Here is a 21,590-nt window from a genome sequence, read left to right as displayed (position 1 = left end):
ACACAGGGCATGAGTGTCCCGAGCCGTGATGTAGCGCGGGCATGGAAAAACACACTGCCTGAACTGCTCACCAGCCATCTCCTCTGCTTCTCCTTCCAGGTAAGAAAACTTCCTCTCGTGGTTGCTTTTTTTTTTCTGAGTAGTCTCGAACATGCCAGAGTGCCTGCTGAAAAGAAAAAAGCTAATGTGTCCGGTGTGCTGGCGTGCTTATATACGCCTCCAGTTACGCCGTCACACGCTACTGTTCTAGCAACGCCAATAGGATTGGAGTAGTTTCATTCATGATTTCAGCCCTGTCACGCCCAGAGGTGTTCCCATAGTGTCGTCACCGACGCAGTTCGAGTTCCCTCGAAGGGGAACACCTCTCCAAAGTGCCAGATGCCATCGAATGTGAGCATTTGCCCACTCAAGTCGGTTACGACAAACTGCAGTCAGGTCGTGACCCCGATGAGGAGGATGAGCATACAGATGAGCTTCCCTGAGACGGTTTCTGACAGTTTGTACAGAAAGTCTTTGGTTATGCAAACTGATTGTTGCAACAGCTGTCAAGGTAGATGGTCTCAGACGACCTTGGAGGGGAAGATGCTGGATGTGGAGGTCCTCGGCTGGTGTGGTTGGATTCAGATTCATTCTTTATTGTCCCCAGTGGAGGAAATTTGTTTTCACAGTCTGTACAAAGGGCACCTTCAACATTTTATTTTTTATTTTACCTTTATGTAACCACAAAGAAAACTCATTGAGATTAAAAATCTCTTTTCCAAGAGCGTCCTGGCCAAAGCAGGCAGCAGCACAATTAACAAAGTTGCAGACATTAAAACATATAACATGTAACATAAACATAAAACATATGATGGGAATAATTAGTGAGTTACAAGAACATGAATTCTACACACAATCTACATATAGTACATATACACAGACAATTTACACATATCTACATATATAACACAGGAGTGACAACATTAACTTGTCTGTAAGTTTAACGCTCATGCCAGAAGGGTGAAGTATGAGTTGACAGGGTGGGGATTTTTGGTTACATGTGGTCTGCGGTTGTAGGCCGGTTGGATGTACTGCCAAATTCTCTGAAACGAATTTGGAGACGGCTTATGGTAGAGAAATTAACATTCACTTCACGTGCAACAGCTCTGGTGGACATTCTTGCAGTCAGCATGCCAATTGCACGCTCCCTCACAACTTGCGACATCTGTGGTATTGTGCTGTGATGGAACTGCACATTTTCGAGTGGCCTTTTATTGTGGCCAGCCTAAGGCACACCTGTGCAATACCCATGCTGTCTGATCAGCATCTTGATAGGCCACACCTGTGAGGTGGATGGATCATGTCAATTGAAACCTTGAATGTGCTCTAACTGTCAGACACCTAACATTGTTTAGGCAGAAAATGAACACAATTGTGTCTTTAACTTTTCTAAACTAACTCATCCCTAAGAACATGTGTCTGCATTTGCCATAAACCCTTTTGCTTCTTACCCCTGTCCCTATCCCTGAGGAAGATAACAATATTGAAAGCAAAATCATCAATGTTCCTCCAACTGGAACATTTCATCTGCCATTGCCCTAACCTGTGAGATCTGTTCCGACTTCATGATGAGCCCTCAAAGTTGAAAGCTCCCCTCCCTTTTGCGCTGGAGTGTCAGCACCCACTTATTTGATACCATAAGCAATCCCCCTTGTTGCTGTAAAGATATTCAGCTCATTTTCTGCCTAATCTGACTCAATGTGAGGCAAGCAGGCAGCGCATTCCCCATGTTTGGATATTGTGTTTGTCTTGATATGACTGCTGTCCACATTGTATTGGACTATAATATTGTACTCATTGCAACATGTTCCTTCTGCTCCATCTGCATCTACTCCTTCCTTTAAGTTCATTACACTCACAAAGAAGTCAACATCTGGTACATGTGTGTTAAATACTGTATACTATTAATGCATACAATTCAGTATGTATAATGCTGTCAGACTTTCACATCAAACTGAGGTAAACCTTTGTAGAACTGGAGATTGTTTTCCTGTTTTTCTCTTTTGCTAGAAAAAAATAAGAACAAAGTAAAAGAGGTAATGTGTAGATGTCTAACCAGGAAATTAATCATAGCTTGTAATAAAAGTAAGGTTGGAAGATCACTGAAATATATACTAACTTGTACTAATTTTATTCTCCTTATTAATGTGCCTAGGTATGCACATATATGTAGATGTAAACTTACTGTATGCTGTACATGATGCAGGATATGACTTTTTAACCTGGTACCACTTCTTATTATGCTTTTATTATCAAGGTGGATGATACTCTGTTTATTCCTAATATGTTTGGTATCAGGATAATTACACATGTATTAACTTTATTAATTCTTTATTTAAAATTAGAACACGTAAGTAAGGATTAAAATAGGAGAGGGTATAGAATGGGAGAGACTAGACACCACTACCCATTTCCAGAAGACTACAAAAATCAAGAGGCAGCCTCTTGCCATCGCTCTTGTTCTCTTGTTTAGGTGTGTTCACTGGTCAGAAACCAGAGGAACAGCAGCTAGTCTGGAGATGACATCGGGACTTTGGCTCTTTTTTGGGGGGGTTTGATCTTTCGTGACCATACACATATAACTTTGTGATGTTGTTCAGTCTTTCCACTTTGATCATTTGCACACTAAAGGTATTTCTTTTCAAGTTTGAATGCACCTTCGAAGCCTGGCAGGTAGCTTAATCCTTGTAAAACTCAATATTTAGATGCTATGGCTGACCAGTTGGAAAAGAAAATTTCCTTTATTTTTTTTTCTTAAATTTATGCACACACATTTTTTGCATTTTAACAGATTTCCAGACATATTTTAGCTCTGGACATTGTATGCAACAGGTTTAACACTGCACAAACCAACATTTTCATTCTATTATAGTATGAAGGATGCAGCTGTCACTACAGTTACTTGTCTTCACATTTGCACCTTTTATAACACTGTTATGAGACATATTCCAACAAAACCAACAAGAAACCTGCAATTATAAAAACTACATCATCTGATCCTGCTGTAGTCTCAGGCCCACAGTTTCATTTGTTCACTCCTCCTCTCATTTGTTCCTAGCTTCTTCCCCGACCAAAATACTGGTTTTCCATGGTAAGATTTCAGCTGAGCTCCGTCAGCTGCCCCAGGCAACTCCTCTTATCTTTGGAATATAGATCCAAAGAAGTGGACATGAAACAAGGATTAAAATCACAACCTTTCCTGACAAGTGTTGTTTATCTCTTTTTCTTTCTGACACAAACTTGGACTTATATATACAGAGGCACACACAAAATGAGCAACTTCCATTGCGGCTGCCACTGAGCATCAAACTATGACCCTCCTCTCCTCGCTCACCCAAACAGCTCAGCGGATGTGGAGCGGCAGTCTAAAAGAGAGCCAAGCCTGTCAGAGTCCTAATTGTTGTGGAGAGGCCCTTGGCTCTCTATGCGAAGCAGACGCCAGCCCCAATTAGACAGGTGTATACAGTCTGCCAGTGCATGAGAGGAGAGCAGACAGGCCCGATTTTTTGCACAAACACTGGTTCTGCGCCACCGCTACTGGATCGATGCAGCTCTGGGACTCTGAGAGCTGGACTTGGAGGCTGTGCAGCAGGCAGCAGCGGTGGCTGAAAATATGCCTCAGAAGGACAGATGAGATGTTGACAGAGGAGGAAGTGAGAGATTGTCTGGGAAATGAGGAGTGGTTGATACCGATTACAAACGAAACTTGTCAAAGTCAGCTGAGTCTTTACTTTACTTACTTTCCCAAGTAACATTTTGACAGTGAAAATACGATCAAATCAAATGACAGTCTGCTCCATCACCCAAAGAGTGTGTAAATATAAAGCCATGTGGAGAGCTGAGGCAGCTTCTTTAGCTGCTACCAGCATCAGGGGTGAAATTGTTTGTAGTTGGTAATTTGGTTATTTACAAATTTTAGTCTAGACCAAACGGGAACTTTCAGGTCCCCTTTGGGGTCTGAGCTCCAAGAACAGCTACCTGTTTTAACAGACTGGTAATCTGGCCTTGCTAGTTACAGTAGTAACTGATTAACTGACAGCCTTTATAAATCCTTTTATACAGGCTTTCTGTGTTGTTAAATAGAATTTATGATTTGATGTTTAGTGAATGTTTTATTGGTCACCTCCTGCTGACCACCGTCCATTATATCTTCCCTGTTTTGTGTCAATCAATGGCAGTTACAGGCCATAGGAGTTGTAGGGTTTATTGATATTATTCTGAAACAAGCAGTGAGAGAGCTAGCAGAGTGTTCTTTAGGCTGAGCCAAGGCATTTAGCCTAACATAACTCAGATTGGCCATTGATTTGCGAGAAATATCCCCAGGTGCCTTGGCCTGATGTTGACTGACAGCTGCAACATGACAGCAATCAATTAGACGATGCTATTAACGAACCTGGGAATTATTCTGAGAATTACGGTAGATTTAAATGTATCTATGAGCAGGATTGGATTCAAAGACTGTTCTATTGTCACATTTAGAACCAAATGAGAGACATGCAGCTCATTCTGTGACTATTTGCATCCTGTGTTGGGAGAGTTATTCAAAGACCAATACACCAGAGAGCTGAAGCAATGTTCAAAGATGACAGGATGTGGGATGTGACGGTGACACATAAAGCAGGTGCAGTTCAAAGCACATCACATCCCATTTGCATCCTCTCTAATTTAACTTAGAGAGGCTCTGTCATGAGAAATCTCAAACAGGGGAGGAGACAGAGATATTGTAAAGCAGATGAATGCAGCCTTCAGGAAACCAGCTTTGACTGACAGAGACGAGGGTAAACACTTCACAAGCGCACCGCTTGCTTCAGAGGGACTGTTATGCAAAGAAGGGGATCGACAGAGAAAAGGGAAAATGAGAGTGCTCTACCCCTCCGCCCCCTCAGCTCCTCTCTGGAGGTGTCAGGAGCTGTGTGTAAAGAACCCAGTGCCCCCATTTCCTGTGAGAGGGAGTAGCGCTGAATTTTGATAACACTTGTTTCCAATTGAGCGCTTCAAAGAGGAAAAGGCTCGAAGACAATTAGAATGAGAGCGTAGCCTCGGCACCCTGAATAGCCCTTGATGAGAGCAACGGGTGAGTTTGGATAGGTTAATCAGCCGTAATCGGAAAGCAGGTGTTGAACACACAACCTTACAATCCCCCCACCCCAAATTATATGATCGTCACAATCCCAAAAGTGAGTCTTTTAATTAAACACGGTGTCCTTTCCTGTCTTTTCCTTATTCAAAAGCGTGAAGCATCGCTGATTGCATCAGATCAGTGACATCAAGAACAAATTGCTTTTCTGCCGTGGCAGGGATGATGAAGGGGGTGGGAACAGGTTGTGAATGTGTGTGTATGTGAGTGTGTGTGTGGGGGGGGGGGGGGGGGGGTGATTGGGTGAGAGTGTTGCTTATCGCAGGAGAGGCACAATGGCGACTTTAATCTGAAGATGATGCAAAAAAATGACTGTGCAAAAATCATCTTCTCAAGCCGTGGAAAAGAGGATTTCAAGTTTAATTTTTAACCAGGCCTGCAGCTCACATCCAGGTATAATGTAAAGTGTGAAAATGTAAAGTGCATTAACTGACATGTAAACAAAAGTCTTCAATGAAGTCATTCTAATATTGGAATGTTCTCAAATGACCAATTGTCCTTCAGTTATGAAAACAGCTTGCTGTTCATTAAATGTTATATTCTATGATTAAACGGAGATTTGGTGAAATAATTTCAGTACTTTGTTCAATATTTAAATGTGTTGTGAAATGATTGTGATCATTTGTTTTGTAATGGTTAGTCTAGTGCAATCTTCACTAATTGTGATCACATACATCTTAAAACATGTCTTTGGATGTAAATAAACTTTTGTAATTTTTTGGTTGTTTTATCATTTACATCATATACATGTAGATCAATGGGAACATGTCAAATCTAGCAACAGGGTGTCCTGGGTGTAGTGAGAGAATGAAAATGAATCTGTAGTTACTCCATGACTCTTATGACTCTATAGTTAAGTTCACAAATAAAAATCCTGCAATCCATCAGGGCCATGATTGGTTGATTGATCAGCAGACTGGAGCTGGAGTGTGGGTTATTTTACAAAGATCTTAGGGTAAGTGTTTGGTTTTCTGCGACAGTGTTGCACACATGTAGGTTTTACAAGTGAAAGAGTAATAAAACTGCACTGTTGTAGGCTCAGGCTCTTTGAGATGAAACACCCCAGCAGCTGATAGAGGTCATGTGTGCTATACAAAGCAAATAGGAAACTTATACCTAAAGTTATATTAATTTTCATTATATCACACCCCATTTAACAATACACCAATGCAATGCAGAAGACAACGTTGAATCATGAGTTGAGTTTTACTCATGATGGGCAAGATTGTTGACGCCGTTAGTTGGTGTGTGATGTGATAAATCCTCACAGTTGATGGTTTGTAAACAGAGTGGCACAGTAACAGAAAGTAACATAACAACATGTCTAACTGCAAGGTTCAAGAGCAGCTCAAAACCGACGTGAACAGAGGCCAGAAAAGAGTATAAAGTGAGCCAAGCACTGTACTAATTCTGTGTTCCAGACAACTCAGAACTCAAAATTTCCGACCTCCAACAAAAAAAATTACAAAGGAACACCAGTCAAAGTTCCTATTTGTGAACTCAGAGCAAACCAGCCCTGACTTTATGAAGAGGCAGCTGTCTGATGTCACACAACAAAGGCAGCAACCATGGAAGTGCATATTGTTAATGGTAAATCAGCAACCTAAAGGCAACATAAAGTATATTTGCCTGTTTTTAATTAAGATAATACCTACTATCATATAGTAAAACCTTTTCTGTAAGTAAATTGATGTCAACATATGTCCCCAGTGTGATTAGGTAGCTGGTTACTGTAAACAATCTCTTAAAGTTGTCTTCTCACAGAAGTTATTCAGGAAAATGTTGAAAATACCAAACCATGTCCAAACATTTACTTTCAGATAACCAACTGATGTAGCTAGACAGGAACACAGTTAACGAGTAGGTATACGTATATTTTCCTTTTATATTACTTTGAGGTCAGAAGTTGGAAACGACATCTGAATGTGACTGGAATGCAGCATAAATGCTCACATCAGCATGCTAACATACTTTCAGTAATAATGCTTGATGTTTAGCAGGAATAATGTTTGTCATGTTCACTGTGTTGGTTTAGCACGTTAGCATGCAGGAATTTGCTAATTAGTACTAAACATAGGGTACAGCTGAAGGTGATGAAAATCAAGATATTCTGGTCTGGACCAAGGCGCTAAAAACACTGATCTATATGTGATAATGTGCATAGAGTGCAGAAGCTCAAGCAAATAGTATCCAGTTCAGATGGCTTCTATTGACACCTCGACTGAATAAAAAGCCAAGAGAAATAATGAATGTCTTCCTGACAGGCCCTAGGAGGAGCATCGAATTGATGAAGTCTGTTCAGATTCTACGCCTGGTCGATACAATGACATCTCAAACTGCAGAGGGCCACCTCTCACTCTCCCTTCATTTTAACATGCATATACCAGCCTTTGACTCATATATTGATGTGCCAATATTGTCCCTTACTTTGGGATCTGATATTAGTTTGAAGCAGGGTTGTCACCTGATGGTTAAAATACAGTTTTTAAGGATTTTACACTCTTACAGTACAATGATTCCAAATGGCATATTTTGCAGTATAATAATGATGAAATAATATATATGATATTCTAACAGTCACCATCTTTAAATTTTACAATGTGCAGACAAAACATTGTGTTACAGTAATTCTAAAGAATTTTGTGTTTCACCAAATGAATTATTTTCCTGGCAGTGTGAAGAAGGCTTTAAAAGAGCATTTATACAATTAGGCATGGCTGGATTAACCCACTAAGGGAGCTGTGGTGCCCTTATTATTTCATCCTTATTATTTCAGTTTATATTGAAAGAGAGAGAGATCTGAACTGATGACATGGTGCATTTTACTTAAAAAAAATAATTGTGCCTCATCCACCTACAACAAGCAAACTAATACATACTTATACATGCACAAACAGGAGGGGTCAATAATGGCCCATAGTTCATTTTTCTACCAGAGATCTCAAGTGGGTAAATCCAGCCCTGCTTTCAACATCTCCAAACTATCCTATTTACACATTTGATTTTGTATTTTCAATGGTTCCATAAAATTGTAGACTGGAGTTGTTTTTCAGGCGATAGAAACCTGCAGTAATGTGTAACTGTTTTTCTCCCACGCTTGAATGTGAAACTCTGATACTGAAGAACATACTGTTTCCTCAGAGAAAATTTGTCACATGATAATTTCAAACTTTGAAAATGTTGGTGGTTTAGTGACTGTAAAAAGAGAAGCAGTGTTTTAACACAAAGATAAATGCATTCTTTACTTAGGCCAACAGCACTGAGCAGCCCATTCCTTCACATTATGAAGACTGTGGTGTATGTATGTGTGCTGAGCTGTTGCTGTTGTTGGCCTAAAATAAAGCCCCTTTTGCCCAGTCAGCCTTGCAGCAGCCATTAGTTTGAGGCAGCTCTCGCAGCAGAGCACTGACAATGATGACAGGCAGTGGCAATGCAAGCAGGCCCCGGGGGTGGGACTGCAGGGGCATCGCTTGCTCTGGGTCAGCCGGGGCCAACGTATTTATCTGGGCAGTAATCTGAAGGGAAAAGAACAGAATGCCTGACCCCAAAACCTTAGGGACATCATCAAAACAGCTCCTATTTCAGGTCCACCATAACTCGCCATGTCGCTCCACGCCTGCCCTCAGACAGCACAGACTGCTGTAACCAGAGAGACAGAGCCGAACTGATAAATATCAGAGCAGCAATCAGCAGTGAGTGTAGCAGTCAGGGTAAACTGTAAAGGAGAAGCAGGACTAATCACTCATGGATCTGAGCTTTGAGCTGAAACTGGCCCAAAGCTGAAACTGCAACATCGTCACCTCAATGCTTACTGTACAATGATTTACTGCAGACTGCAGACACTTCTTCACACTGCTAGCTAGTACATTTGTAATGCTTACAAGTGCTGTAGTATTACTTGATGTGTTAAAAAGTACTAGTGCAGTTCTTCAGTAATATGAATATATGTTAATCACAAATTAACATTGTCAGTGAAATTCTAGATCTTAATGGACCGTAACCAATTCTTTTACATGTTTCAGCCACAATGGTAGCCTGCCCGGGGCTCCAAACCTCAAAGGGCCATGGCTCCCAAAAGCCCAAGAGTATTAAGTTGGTTTGTTATAATTTAATTAAATGCAAAATTGTTTTCCAATTTTTGAAATCCATACTACTAAACCACCAAATCAATTAACAACTCCTGCATCATTACCTAATCCTGAGGGCCTGCCTTCTATTGGTGGAGTTTTTCTGAATTTTAGGCTTTAAGAATTAATTGTCACTAATTTAGGCTGATTTCCTTCGTTTTCACTTCCTGTTTCAAAAGTCACTACATGTCTTAGCAAAGTATGCCATACATTTTTGTCAAACTGCCATTTCCCAGGCCCATAATGAACCTTCAAGTGCAGTGTCATATATTGTTATGTAGCCTACGGAATATATTGGGCTACTCAGAAATGCTAGTGAGTGTAATACATACAGAAGATGTTAAGAAAAAGGTGATATGTAATGTCTGTATAGGAAAAGGTAGAGGAAAGTGTTGCTGCTGTTTAAGAAATGTATTGATATTTTAATACCAAAAAGCATATTTTCATGGATATCCCAGGATTCAAACAGGAAGTGCAAGAGTCAGTTAGTTAGTTAAGGGCTACACCTTTTTGTCACCTTCTATAGCTTAAAATTAGAGCATGGGACTTCAGCCTATCACCTCCAGGTACATTTAGGTATTCGCAGTATACCGTGGTTTCTAAATCTGGTGACATTCCCGTGCTGGAGAACCAGTAGTGATGTGTTTTATGCCAGCCAGCAATGATTGGTTGAGCTGAATGGGGGAGCAATCTGGCTATGGTTAGCCCAGCCTTGCTGAACATTTTCCAAAGTACATTTTCCTACCTTCTACTTAGCTACTGATTACCATTCATTTCACTTTATCATTATCAAAGAAAAACATGTACTTAGAGAAAATGTTAATTTACTAAGTTTGAGTTCGTATCCATCTGTGGACATCACATCCAGCTGTGAGGTATCCATCACAGTGAACATCATGTCTGCTTTTATGTCTGTTGAGTTACTGTAAATGCCTGTGCTTCATTAGCAAAGCAGACATGAAGACCATTGTCTGCACACATTGGTTTTCATACCATGCAGACAGCTGAAGGCTGAAATACAAAGACATTCAAAATCTAAAACATTATGACATGCTTTGGAAGGATACGTAATGTCAGTTTTTTATGATTAATTATATTAATGTGATTAATGGGATAAACCAGATTCCTCTTGGAAATTGTGTGATTTTAAAGCAGAACTTTATGTTATGCAAGTAAACTGTTTGCCTTCCAGAGAGTTCAGAGGTCAAGGTCAGCTACAGACTGTCAGCTCTGAAGGCAGCTGTGACTAAAAAAAACATTCTCTCTAACCTCTGCTGTTCCAAACACACTCCATTTACTTTATTCAAGGTATATTTAATTGAGTGAAGCTCTCAAAGAGCGGCTGTTTTGTGCATCAGTTACACTGATGAGCTTTGAGTCAGTATCATGGAAAGAAGAGGCAGCCAGACGAAGAGGCTGCAGGGTCCTGGCACTGCTGATTACAGGCTAATCAGGGGGCAGGGTGAGGCATGGCCACTGTTGATGTGAAGTATCACTAGCCTTGGGTGATACTTGTCTATTAGAGCAATAATAGCATCTCATAAAGCTGATTAATCTTAACAGTACTGATAATGGGTATAAACTGAACCTTGAGAAGACCTACTTTACATGTACACAATGGGAAAAAGTAATAGAGTAGATTCTTTAGAATATGCTGCATATGCATACTACTAAAGCAGCGGGGTCTGATGTTTAAAAACAAGGCTGAGAGAATATTTAAATTTGATGATATGCAGATTTAACAATCATCAGGGTTTTGAAAATGTCCTCATTTCATCATAAACAGTATCTTCAATAAGCGATTATAGCGTGTCATACAGTGTGGAAAACAATGCAATTTCACTCTATATAGCTTTACAGTTGAAAGATCATGCAAACAACATTGGCTGTGTGTAAAATGGCATAAATGGATCAGAGTTAAACGACATAATCAAGGCCATTCATGAAGCATAAGAATTATTTTGAGAAACACATTTTCCAACTGTTTCTTCATAAAATAAAAAAATTCAGACTGTGAAAAATGTTGACAGTTCTGAGTTTAGTGGCTGAAAATACCGACATCTATGCCAATCATATCGATGAAAACTGATTCTACGTCACCGTGATAGTATAGCATAGTAAATGTTCCGTTACGTGGAATTTTATGTAATGTAATTGCTATTAATACATTAAAAAAGAATTATTTGGTTAGTTGGCTCTAAATTTATGTTAGTCAGATTGGGTACGGTGAGTAGGCTAACAATAACCATATTAGTTAAGGCTAGCTCTAACATTAGCTGTGGGTACATGGGCAAGGATATAAGAATTACTTTACTGTCATTTCAAAAACAATGAACATATCCAAACAGAACTGATGAAGGTAATGTTTACATTCTTCTATTATGGCGCTATGTTGTGGTACATCGCTGTCTCGATTCTGAAGTAAAGAGACAGCTTCAGCCTGAGCTGCGTTGTTGACTGCCATGATGCGTTTTGCCTCCACCAGTGTCTCAACTCCTTCTTCTTTTATGTTTACTGGCAGTGCCACGGTGTAGCAACATTCGGTTAAAGTATGGTGCCTTCCGCATACATACATTCATATGCAACCACACACATGCGTACTAATGCGCACACACTTATATAAAATAAATCTCGCTGAGACTAGCTTATGCATTTCCCTTTTGTATGATATTGTGGGACAATAGTGCACATCAACAGTACAGGGTAGTCAAAAGCAGTTTTAGTTCACATACTCATGTTCCTGTGGGAACCCACTACAGACTCAAATCTGCTTAGAGTCAGTTTTTAGTATGTAATTAGGACACGGCTCTGTTTATGGAAGTGTAAAAATAAGCAAGGACCTCTTGTATTTGGTTGTGTGTGTGTGTGTGTGTGTGTGTGTGTGTGTGTGTGGGCGTGCGCGTGAACTAAAAGGGTTTGTGTGTGAAAACATTGTGATGGTAACCACACAACCTCATCATTGAACAAATGAGTGAAGGAGGAACCGTTAACTTTTCACTATAGCATCCCATTTCTGAACGACTGATTTTATAGATGAAATTCACTGCTCAACTTAAAAAAAATCCACAAAACTTTCAATATTTGTACTAGATATTAAGCAGCTCAATCCATCTATATCACAGTTATTCATCTGCTTTTAGCCACACTCACAAACATGTCAGCAGTCAGACATAGACCTGAATGCACAAAGCCAGTCAACACATTTTCTTGATTATGCAAACACAAACACAGGCGTAAACATCTATCAGAACCTGAATTGTGTCTACAGACACACGTTCAATTAAAAGACCACTGACTGATGACTGAGAAGGAGCTTGTCTTCAGATAACTTCTTCTTCAGATAAAGTTTATTTCTTGGTATCGCTCCAATACAAAGATTAATTGTCTGAAATTTGGATAATAGTTTTTTTAATGCACCGACTTTGAAGTGTGAGAATTGATTTAATAACTCTCTAGGACTTAATTTGAAGTGCAAGGAAGTAGAAAATATTGAGTGATTGTTTAAATTGCTGCAAATATCCAGTGAGACAACTCTCTAACATCACCCATGTTTTGTAGCCTTCTCTATTTTGTCAGGGGATATGAATAATGCAGGGAGGCTGCAAAAACACTATCAGCCATTCCACTATTGTGACAAGAGCACCAAGAGATAGGCTGCATTCATTTGGAGCACTTCTAGTTTTTTCCAAGGCTGGAAAATGACATTTTTATCAGCCTCTTTGCCTACTCTATTTTTTTTCCTTCTTGAAAACTGAAACTTGAGGAAAGGATAATTAAACTATAGAGGCATCATATAGGCTAAGAAGTCTGAATTGTTGTTGGACTGTGATTCCTGTAATATAAAATGTGTTTTGACTGATAACTTTAATAAGCGTTGAGGATTTGTACTGTCTGTAGGCTTGATGATCACAGCCTAAAATATAATAAAATGTCACGTTATTGTTCGTGTTCAGGAGTTCATTACATTAAGGAGCGTGTTTTCCCAGGAAAATCAGTGAGCCATGTGAGCACATGGAGGGACTGACAAAAGAAAACGGTGAAAAGGGAAAGCTTCGATTTTAGAAGAGGTCGGGCGGCGAAAATTCTCTTCTGATCACTCTCATTAACCGCGGACAGAGAATAATAAATTAAAAGAGTTATTTTTGACAATTCTTACCTTTAGCTTCCATGTCCGTCACGACCGCAACCAGAACAACCAGGAGAGGGAAATAATCTCTGATCCCATTCATGACGGTTTTTTTCCCGTTTTGCGCTTCTCCGGCTTTCCGTGGTGAACGTCCTTGGGATCAACACTTTTCCTCTGGCGGACTGAAACACTGAGCGCCGCCGAACACCGACTACACACACTGAACACTCCTCTCCTGACTTCAGCCCGGTTTGCAGTCTGAATTCACTCACTGACAGAGACGAAGGGCTTTTAGTTTCGGTCCGCCACCACGACTACAGACTGCTGGCTGTACTGACTCCACTGAGTGACGGCTGGAGACTGTGGAGCTGCTGCTGCTGCTGCTGCTGGCCCGCTCTGTGCTCGGTGCTGGGAGCATCCTCTTCAGGGCAGCGCCGCCGCCGTGCATCAGCACCACGGACAGCTCCTAGCGTTGGCCAATGAAACACAGGGAAAGCAAACGAAGCTCCGAGTTTGGTAGTCAGGCCACTAAACTAAACACTATAATTACATCATAATTCGGATATGTATGTGAGGGCGCTTTGATTGTGTTAACTCACATGACTGAATATTTTCTATACTTTTTTGTTTCCATACAAAATACAAAAGTAAAGTAAAAGTAGTAATACCACAATAAAATAAAAACCCACATTCAACATTGTACTTAAGTACAAGTAAAGAATCACCTAAATATACTATAAGTATCAAAAGTAAAAGTAGCCCTACTCATTGTGCATTATGGTCCCAGTTTTATACACTCAGCTGCCAGTTTATTAGGTCCACCTAGCTAAAACTTATAGACTCATATTAGTATTTACACAGTTCTTTTTCTGGTCTACTGAATACTCAAAACAGTTTACCACCCATTCACACTTCATTCATACACTGATGGCAGAGGCTGCCATGCAAGGTGCCAGCTGGATGGAATTAGGAGCGATATGGTGCTTTCTTTCCATAGTGCTCATCCACACTCACAACAGCACAGGCACCGGGAGCAATTTGTGGTTCAGAAATCGAACCAGCCACCCTCAGATTACCACACGACCTGTTCTAACGCCTGAGCCCTGCCAAATGCAGTCTAATACAACAGTCCTGATGACTGTAATGTGTCAAAAAAAAGTGCTATATTTTTAATATACAGAAAAACACTTATCACTTAAAAAGTTAAATATAATACCACTGCTACCATACCAGTGCTCAAAGAGGCACTTCACAAATGAAGATCACACATCACTGTACCACTCAGCCAGTGAAAAATGTCTTCTGAAGGAGGTTTGTCAATTCTGAGAAAATAACCCTGATGATGTGATCAGGGTGATCAAAACCTGGATACTAGTGTGTTACGTCCAAGGTCTAGAGGCAACTTGGATGCAACATATAGTGTGGCTCCCCACTCTTCCCACTCAAGGTCAGAGAACAAAGGGAATTTACAGATTAACAGTTGAAATTGTATAGAAAAGATGAAGCACTAACAACCAAGCCTAACCTAACCTAGACTGAGTAAGGAGGTGGTTGGGGTGGATGGAGGTCCAGAACCCGGACTTTGAACTAGGAGACAGGAGGTTGTGTCCCATGTGAAACAAAAAGTCAACATAAAATATTTCTGTTGAAGTTACGCGAGTTAAATAAACTTGTGTAACTGATGTAGGCATATGTAGTTATTTTAACTCAAACCATTATCTTTTCCTTACCTTAGCCAAGTAGTTTTGTTGCCTATACCTAATCAAGTACATTTTGCTCCTAAACCTAACCAAATTGCAACATTTCACCACTTTAATAACGTGCTGTTTCAAAATGGCAATGTTTCAAAGCGCTAGCATTAGAGTCTTATACATCTAAAATTGACTCTAAAATGTTACCCAGGGTGTTAAAAAGCGACGCCAAAGGGCCTTGACCAAGTGTCAATATGTGATGAGTCGGGAGTGAGAACGTGTTGGAACAGGTGACAGTGAAAGAAAACAAATGACAAATATGACTCCAGGGCCATAACAAGTCGGAATGTAAACATATTCAGTATTTCACAAAGAAAATAATGGCAACCAAAACTCAAAGCTAAACAAAACAAAGTTATTTTCTTAACAATGAATGTCAATAAAAACAAAATAAAATAATTATTTCCATGAAAATAAAACACAAATATATATGCAGATAATTTCCTGGACCAGTCCTTTTGAAAAATACATCGGGACTTTGAGGTATATACTTAGTTAATTTTCACACTAAAACTCCAAAGCAATTGAACTAAACCCCTCTCACGAACAGCAATTGTCCAGTCATAGCTTACTGTAACTAAGCATGGCAGACTTGTCAAGTTCTGGATTTCTCCACTTGTTAAAGCAGTGTGGGTAGTAGTAATACAGCAAAAAGATCAAATTTGTAAGGAGTATCTTACTCTCTAAGCGAATACTCTGACACGCCCTAAAAAACACAGATGGAAAAACACTGAGCTGCAGCACAGCTCTCCTCTCCCTTCCAAACACTAGCTACCCTCCAGGCAGTCAGTGGACATAAAGTTGTTCCTGTGATGTAGAGACAGAGCTCAGTTAAACCTTTATGGATGAAAGATACTTTTGTTACAGATTAATAACTCACCACTCTGAAACTCTTGCTCCAGTACATGTTGCTGAGCTGGTCGGCAACATGTACAGCTGTCTTCTAACATTACGTGTTATAATTTTTTTCCAACTAACAGACCTAACGATAACTTAATTAGTTAGCTAGCTATAGCTAAAAGTATCTGCCAGCAACAGTTTGAGAAATAATGCAGAATTTGAATGGTTAATCTATCTAAGTGTATATATATATAACAATTGTAAAACATTGCAATAAAAAAATGAAAATGAAGTGTTTCAGTCAGTCAGAAATTAGCCATACAATGAACTCAAACATGTTTGCTCTGGAAATAGCTAAATCTGCATAAAAGTGAAGAAACACTTGTGAACCATACATAAGTATACACTGTTAAAAAAAAAAAAAAAAAGGGAAAAAAACGGAAATATTCCGGCAGCTGGGGCGCCAGAAAAATACCATTGCATAACAGTAAATAACCCACTCGTAAAAATACGGTAATATTCCATAATGACAAGTCTGTAACTTTAATTTTACATATAATCTTGTGCAATTTTTGGGGCTTTTATTGTTTAATTAAGAACATATACACATGTAAAAACAATTAAATTAGCTTTAAATATAGTTGAACACTGCTATAATACAAATAATCAGGGTTAAATGTATAGTAGAGTGCTGCTTTTAATTGAGTATTATTATATAATTTGACATAAAAATCTTGTTAATGTAATCAATATATTGTAAAAAAGAATGATACAACACCTGCAAATACTAGATTTTCCTTTAATAAAAACGTCAAAATACTGTTCTAAAACTGGTAATCAGCTGTGTGTGTGTGTGTGTTCATTGGACTTTTGGACCATTCTTCTAGAAGGGCATTTGTGAGGTCAGGGACAGATGTTGGATGAGAAGGCCTGGCTCGCACTCTCCGCTCTAATTCATCCCAAAAGTGTTCTGTTGGGTTGGGGTCAGGACTGTGCAGACCAGTCAAGTTCTCCACACCAAACTCGCTTATCCATGTCTTTATGGACCTTGCTTTGTGCACTGGTGCGCAGTCATGTTGGAACAGGAAGGGGCCATTCCCAAACTGTTTCCACAAAGCTGGGAGCATGAAATTGTCCAAAATGTTTTGGTATGCTGAAGCATTAACAGTTCCTTTCACTGGAACTAAGGGGCCAAGCCCAACCCCTGAAAAACACCCCCACACCAAACTTTACACACTTCACACAATGCAGTCAGGCCAGTACCATTCTCTTGGCAACCACCAAACCCAGACTTATCCATCAGATTGCCAGACAGAGAAGCGTGATTCGTCACTCCAGAGAACACGTCTCCACTGCACTAGTGTTTAGTGTCGGCGTGCTTTTCACCATGTATCCGACGCTTTGCATTGCACTTGGTGATGTAAGGCTTGGATGCAGCTGCTCGGCAATGGAAACCCATTCCATGAAGCTCTCTACACACTGTTCTAGAGCTAATCTGAAGGCCACATGACGTTTGGAGGTCTGTAGCTCTTGACTCTGCAGAAAGTTGGCAGCTTCTGCAGATGCGCCGACCCCGCTGTGATTTTATTTGGCCTACCACTTCAAAGCGGAGTTTCTGTTGTTCCAAATCGCTTCCACTTAGTTATAATACCACTAACAGTTGACCTTGGAATATTTAGTAATAAGGAAATTTCACAAATGGACTTATTGCACAGGTACCAAGCTTGAATTCACTGAGCTCCTGATAGCGACTCATTCTTTCACAAATGTTTGTAGAAGCAGTCCACATGCCTAGGTGCTTGATTTTATACACCTGTGGCCATGGAAGTGATTGGAACATCTGAATTCAATGATTCGGAAGGGGTGTCCCCATACTTTTGCCTACATAGTGTATACCGTCAGATCACACTGTCCTATTTATCAATGCAGTTATATTGTAAATCAAACGCTGTCAAGCTTTTTGGATGTAAAGAACGGCAAGCTAGTGTAGATCATCTGCCTTTTGCTCATTGCTCACACTTAATGGAAGAGCTGGTGGTGGAGGGGGAGTGGTTATCTGATCTGTCATTTTTGCAGCCATGTAGCCACCAGAGTTGAATTCTTCCCCAATTCTGTGGAGAGGGCTATGGACTAACACATCTCCAGAATTTGGTCGCCATACCAATTATTAAGGGAAACATACTTAATGTCTTGCAGACCTTGGATAGATATACTGTTGATTTTGTTTGCCGTTGTTTATGTTTTCCAATTGAGCTAAGAAGTGGTTTCTTTAGGTCATCCAGAGGTGTTGTTGTGCAAAGTCAGTCGAATCTGAAAATGTATTTTTGGCTTGCATACCAAAAACTTACAAACAAATGAATTCATTTAGACTGCCAAGAAAAACATCACATTCGCACTTGTCTTTCTACTGCATATATTTGCATCTTTTTTGTATACCAACTTAATTTAGAAATTTTTGACTTCCCCAACTCCCGTGCACAATTGTGCACTGCCTTGCAAGGCCAGGTGGACCTAATTCAGCAATCAGCTGTAGCACTCCTGGGGCAGAACTAGAGGACAGAAAAGGAACAAGGATGCACAGCACAGAGAAACACATACAGCGGTAACAACACTTACCAGATACAAAAACTGGCTTTAGCAAGTCATAAAATATCATATTGAAACCCGGGAAGAAGTCTTTGGATACATCAAGTCTTTGCCTTTGGTGTAAGAGACCCGGGTTCAATCCCCCACTGTGACCCATCCACGTGCGACCTCAATTGTAAGACGCTTTAGATAAAAGCATCATCTAAATGAATAAATGTCTGAGTTTGCTCAAATTAAGTACATTTAAGGATGTCTGAAACTGTCATAAATAACCAAAGTACAAGATTACTCAAAATGGGTTTCTGGTCTCTATTATAGGATAAATGGATATATCTAAAATAATGTGAACAATGAAAAAACAGGATTTAAAAATGTTTACTTTAGGTTTTGATAATACACCTATAGCTAAGACTTTTCAATCAAGTATCTGTAAAATGGCATTAAAATTAATTTTTCATCACAAACCCGTAATTTTACAGGAAGTTTTCTTTTTAAACCCCATTAAAAGGTGTGAACGCCTGTCATTTAACAATAAATTAAATATTACCTAACTGTAATTTTACCACTTTGGGGCAATTATATACTATGTTAATCTAACTTTTATAATAAATGAAGAAGAATTATAATAAAAGTCAAAAGCTGTGAAATTACAGTAATTATGGCTGTTTTCAATGATCAAAACTGTGTTTCGACAGTTTAACAATACTTGTAGACACACAACTCTATACTGATTAAAATAACATTTATTCAATGTTTTTATTTTCCAAATATCAATAATTAAAGGAGATATTTGTCAGTTAACAAGAAAATCTATGTCAAGTTACAGAACAAATGTTTTTTGTTGTTAACTGTTACTAATTGTACCAAGTTTAAGAAATGTTTTTACAGTATTAAACTTATTTTTAACAGTTTTTTTCTTTTAAATAATAAAATTAATATTTGTGAAAATACAGGAAATTGTATTGTAACAGTTTTTTTTGTAACAATTCTTGTTTCTTTAAAATAACGTTTTAACCATAATGTTATGGTTAATCACAGCTACATGTTTTTTATGTTATTTTATATTAGACATGTAAATTCACAGTTTATTTTTGCAATTTTTTGATATTTTCATGTATTTCAAAAATACAGGAAAAAAACTGTAAAATAAAAAGGAATAAAACTTTAAAATCACAGATTTTTTTACAGTGTAGACAATGGTCTTTGGGGGATTAATGCAGAATTGTTGAATGTATTGCTTTGCTTTTCAGCTAACTGATGATATATAAGCTTGCATCTTGTCTGTGAGCTTCCTTTTGGAAATCTACATACTCCCTTGATTTGTCCCCCCACCTGCTTTGACTCAGTGAGCATAGGTTAGATTTTTAACAGTTTTTTCTTTTAAATAATAAAATTAATATTTGTGAAAATACGGGAAATTGTATTGTAACAGTTTTTTTTGTAACAATTCTTGTTTCTTTAAAATACCATTTTAACCATAATGTTATGGTTAATCACAGCTACACGTTTTTTATGTTATTTTATATTAGACATGTAAATTCACAGTTTATTTTTGCAATTTTTTGATATTTTCATGTATTTCAAAAATACAGGAAAAAAACTGTAAAATAAAAAGGAATAAAACTTTAAAATCACAGATTTTTTTCTTTTTTTACAGTGTAGACAATGGTCTTTGGGGGATTAATGCAGAATTGTTGAATGTATTGCTTTGCTTTTCAGCTAATGATGATATATAAGCTTGCATCTTGTCTGTGAGCTTCCTTTTGGAAATCTACATACTCCCTTGATTTGTCCCCCCAACTGCTTTGACTCAGTGAGCATAGGTTAGATTTGACAGTGTTTCATCAGCAGCCCTCTATCAGCACATTCTTTTGCATCACTTTTTTTGAGTCATCCTACTACCTCACCTCTGGCTACTCAAAACCTAATGAAGGCCTTTGGGCAGCAGATCTCAGCTCTGGGTTCTTAAGCTTTTGCAGCCAAGGTGCTCCACATCGCTCCAGTATGTGTCCAGCCTTGCAGCTGCTGCTCACCTCACCAATAGATGACTCACTACATCAATGCGGGAGAAAGTCTCCAACTCAGTGAAACACAGTGTTGAATCTCCTCAACATATTTTCTGTGATTTACGCACCTTTGCCTCACAGCAGAGAAGCTATTCATAGATTCAACACTCTGTATGTAAAAGGCAAGTCATGCACAGGCACTCATCACATTAAAGGCCCAGTCAGCAGCAGTCTTTTGACCATATATATGTGAGGTCTATTCACATACATACAGTAACTATACAGCTGAGTTTGAAATGTATTAGATACATTCCATTGCCAATAAAGAATCAGCCTGTTATAATCCTGTTTACAAATGTTGCTGATGTAAACAAACTTCATGCGTTCATTCAGATATATAATCTCAAGTTGGATGTGCCTGTACACTTGAGTTTAAAGTTAATACGCTTTTAATCATATCAGACACAATTTTTTATATTATTTATGGCCAGATATTTTTCTGCAGCAGTAGCAATTCAATTTATTTACATTCTGTGATTGCAAAATACTATCGAGAAGCATGGTTACTGGCGAAGTCTGCCTTTGCCACGTGGGATTCAACAAGTGTACTCCGCAGGAGACAAGAGTTCATGTTCAGTCACTGACCTGCAATTAATGTTTTTGTTTTACTGTGACCACAATCTTTCTCTTACCTTAACTATCACTGTCATATTCCTTATATTGTATTTAAAATGTTGGAAGTGAATGTTAAAGGGGCTATATATATATAAGTTTTTCAATGAAATTACATATTGATAAATCAAATTTTCAATGCCTTATTGTCAGTGGCCTGAAAACTTCAAAATGAAGCACACACCTGTCTTCTCTGTTGCTTGCATCAGCCACTATTCTGCTTTTAATGTGAGGACGCCGGGTCGGATTCAGCCCTGTGCTCGCTCCCGAGTCTCTCTCTGACTACAGCAACAACACGCAGACATG

The 21,590-nt window shown here is 39.0% G+C and overlaps 1 protein-coding gene across 2 annotated transcripts in view; it reads right to left on the bottom strand.

Moving 5' to 3' along the window:
• The window catches only part of sez6b (seizure related 6 homolog b), a 225,338-nt gene extending 211,493 nt beyond the window's left edge, over positions 1–13,845 (bottom strand). For both annotated transcript variants that reach the window (XM_038694227.1, XM_038694228.1), the window contains exon 1: positions 13,460–13,845. In XM_038694227.1, the coding sequence (XP_038550155.1) occupies positions 13,460–13,532 (73 nt within the window). In that variant the 5' untranslated portion in view covers positions 13,533–13,845. The remainder of the gene's footprint in view (positions 1–13,459) is intronic.
• Positions 13,846–21,590: the final 7,745 nt, after the last annotated feature.

This window comes from Micropterus salmoides, unplaced genomic scaffold (genome assembly GCF_014851395.1).
Source record: "Micropterus salmoides isolate LMB-PRFRI ecotype aquatic unplaced genomic scaffold, ASM1485139v1 Ms_hic_scaffold_3, whole genome shotgun sequence".
NCBI lineage: Eukaryota > Metazoa > Chordata > Actinopteri > Centrarchiformes > Centrarchidae > Micropterus > Micropterus salmoides.
The sequence above is the reverse complement of the archived record's forward strand: the minus strand, read 5'-3'. Positions and strand labels throughout refer to the sequence as shown.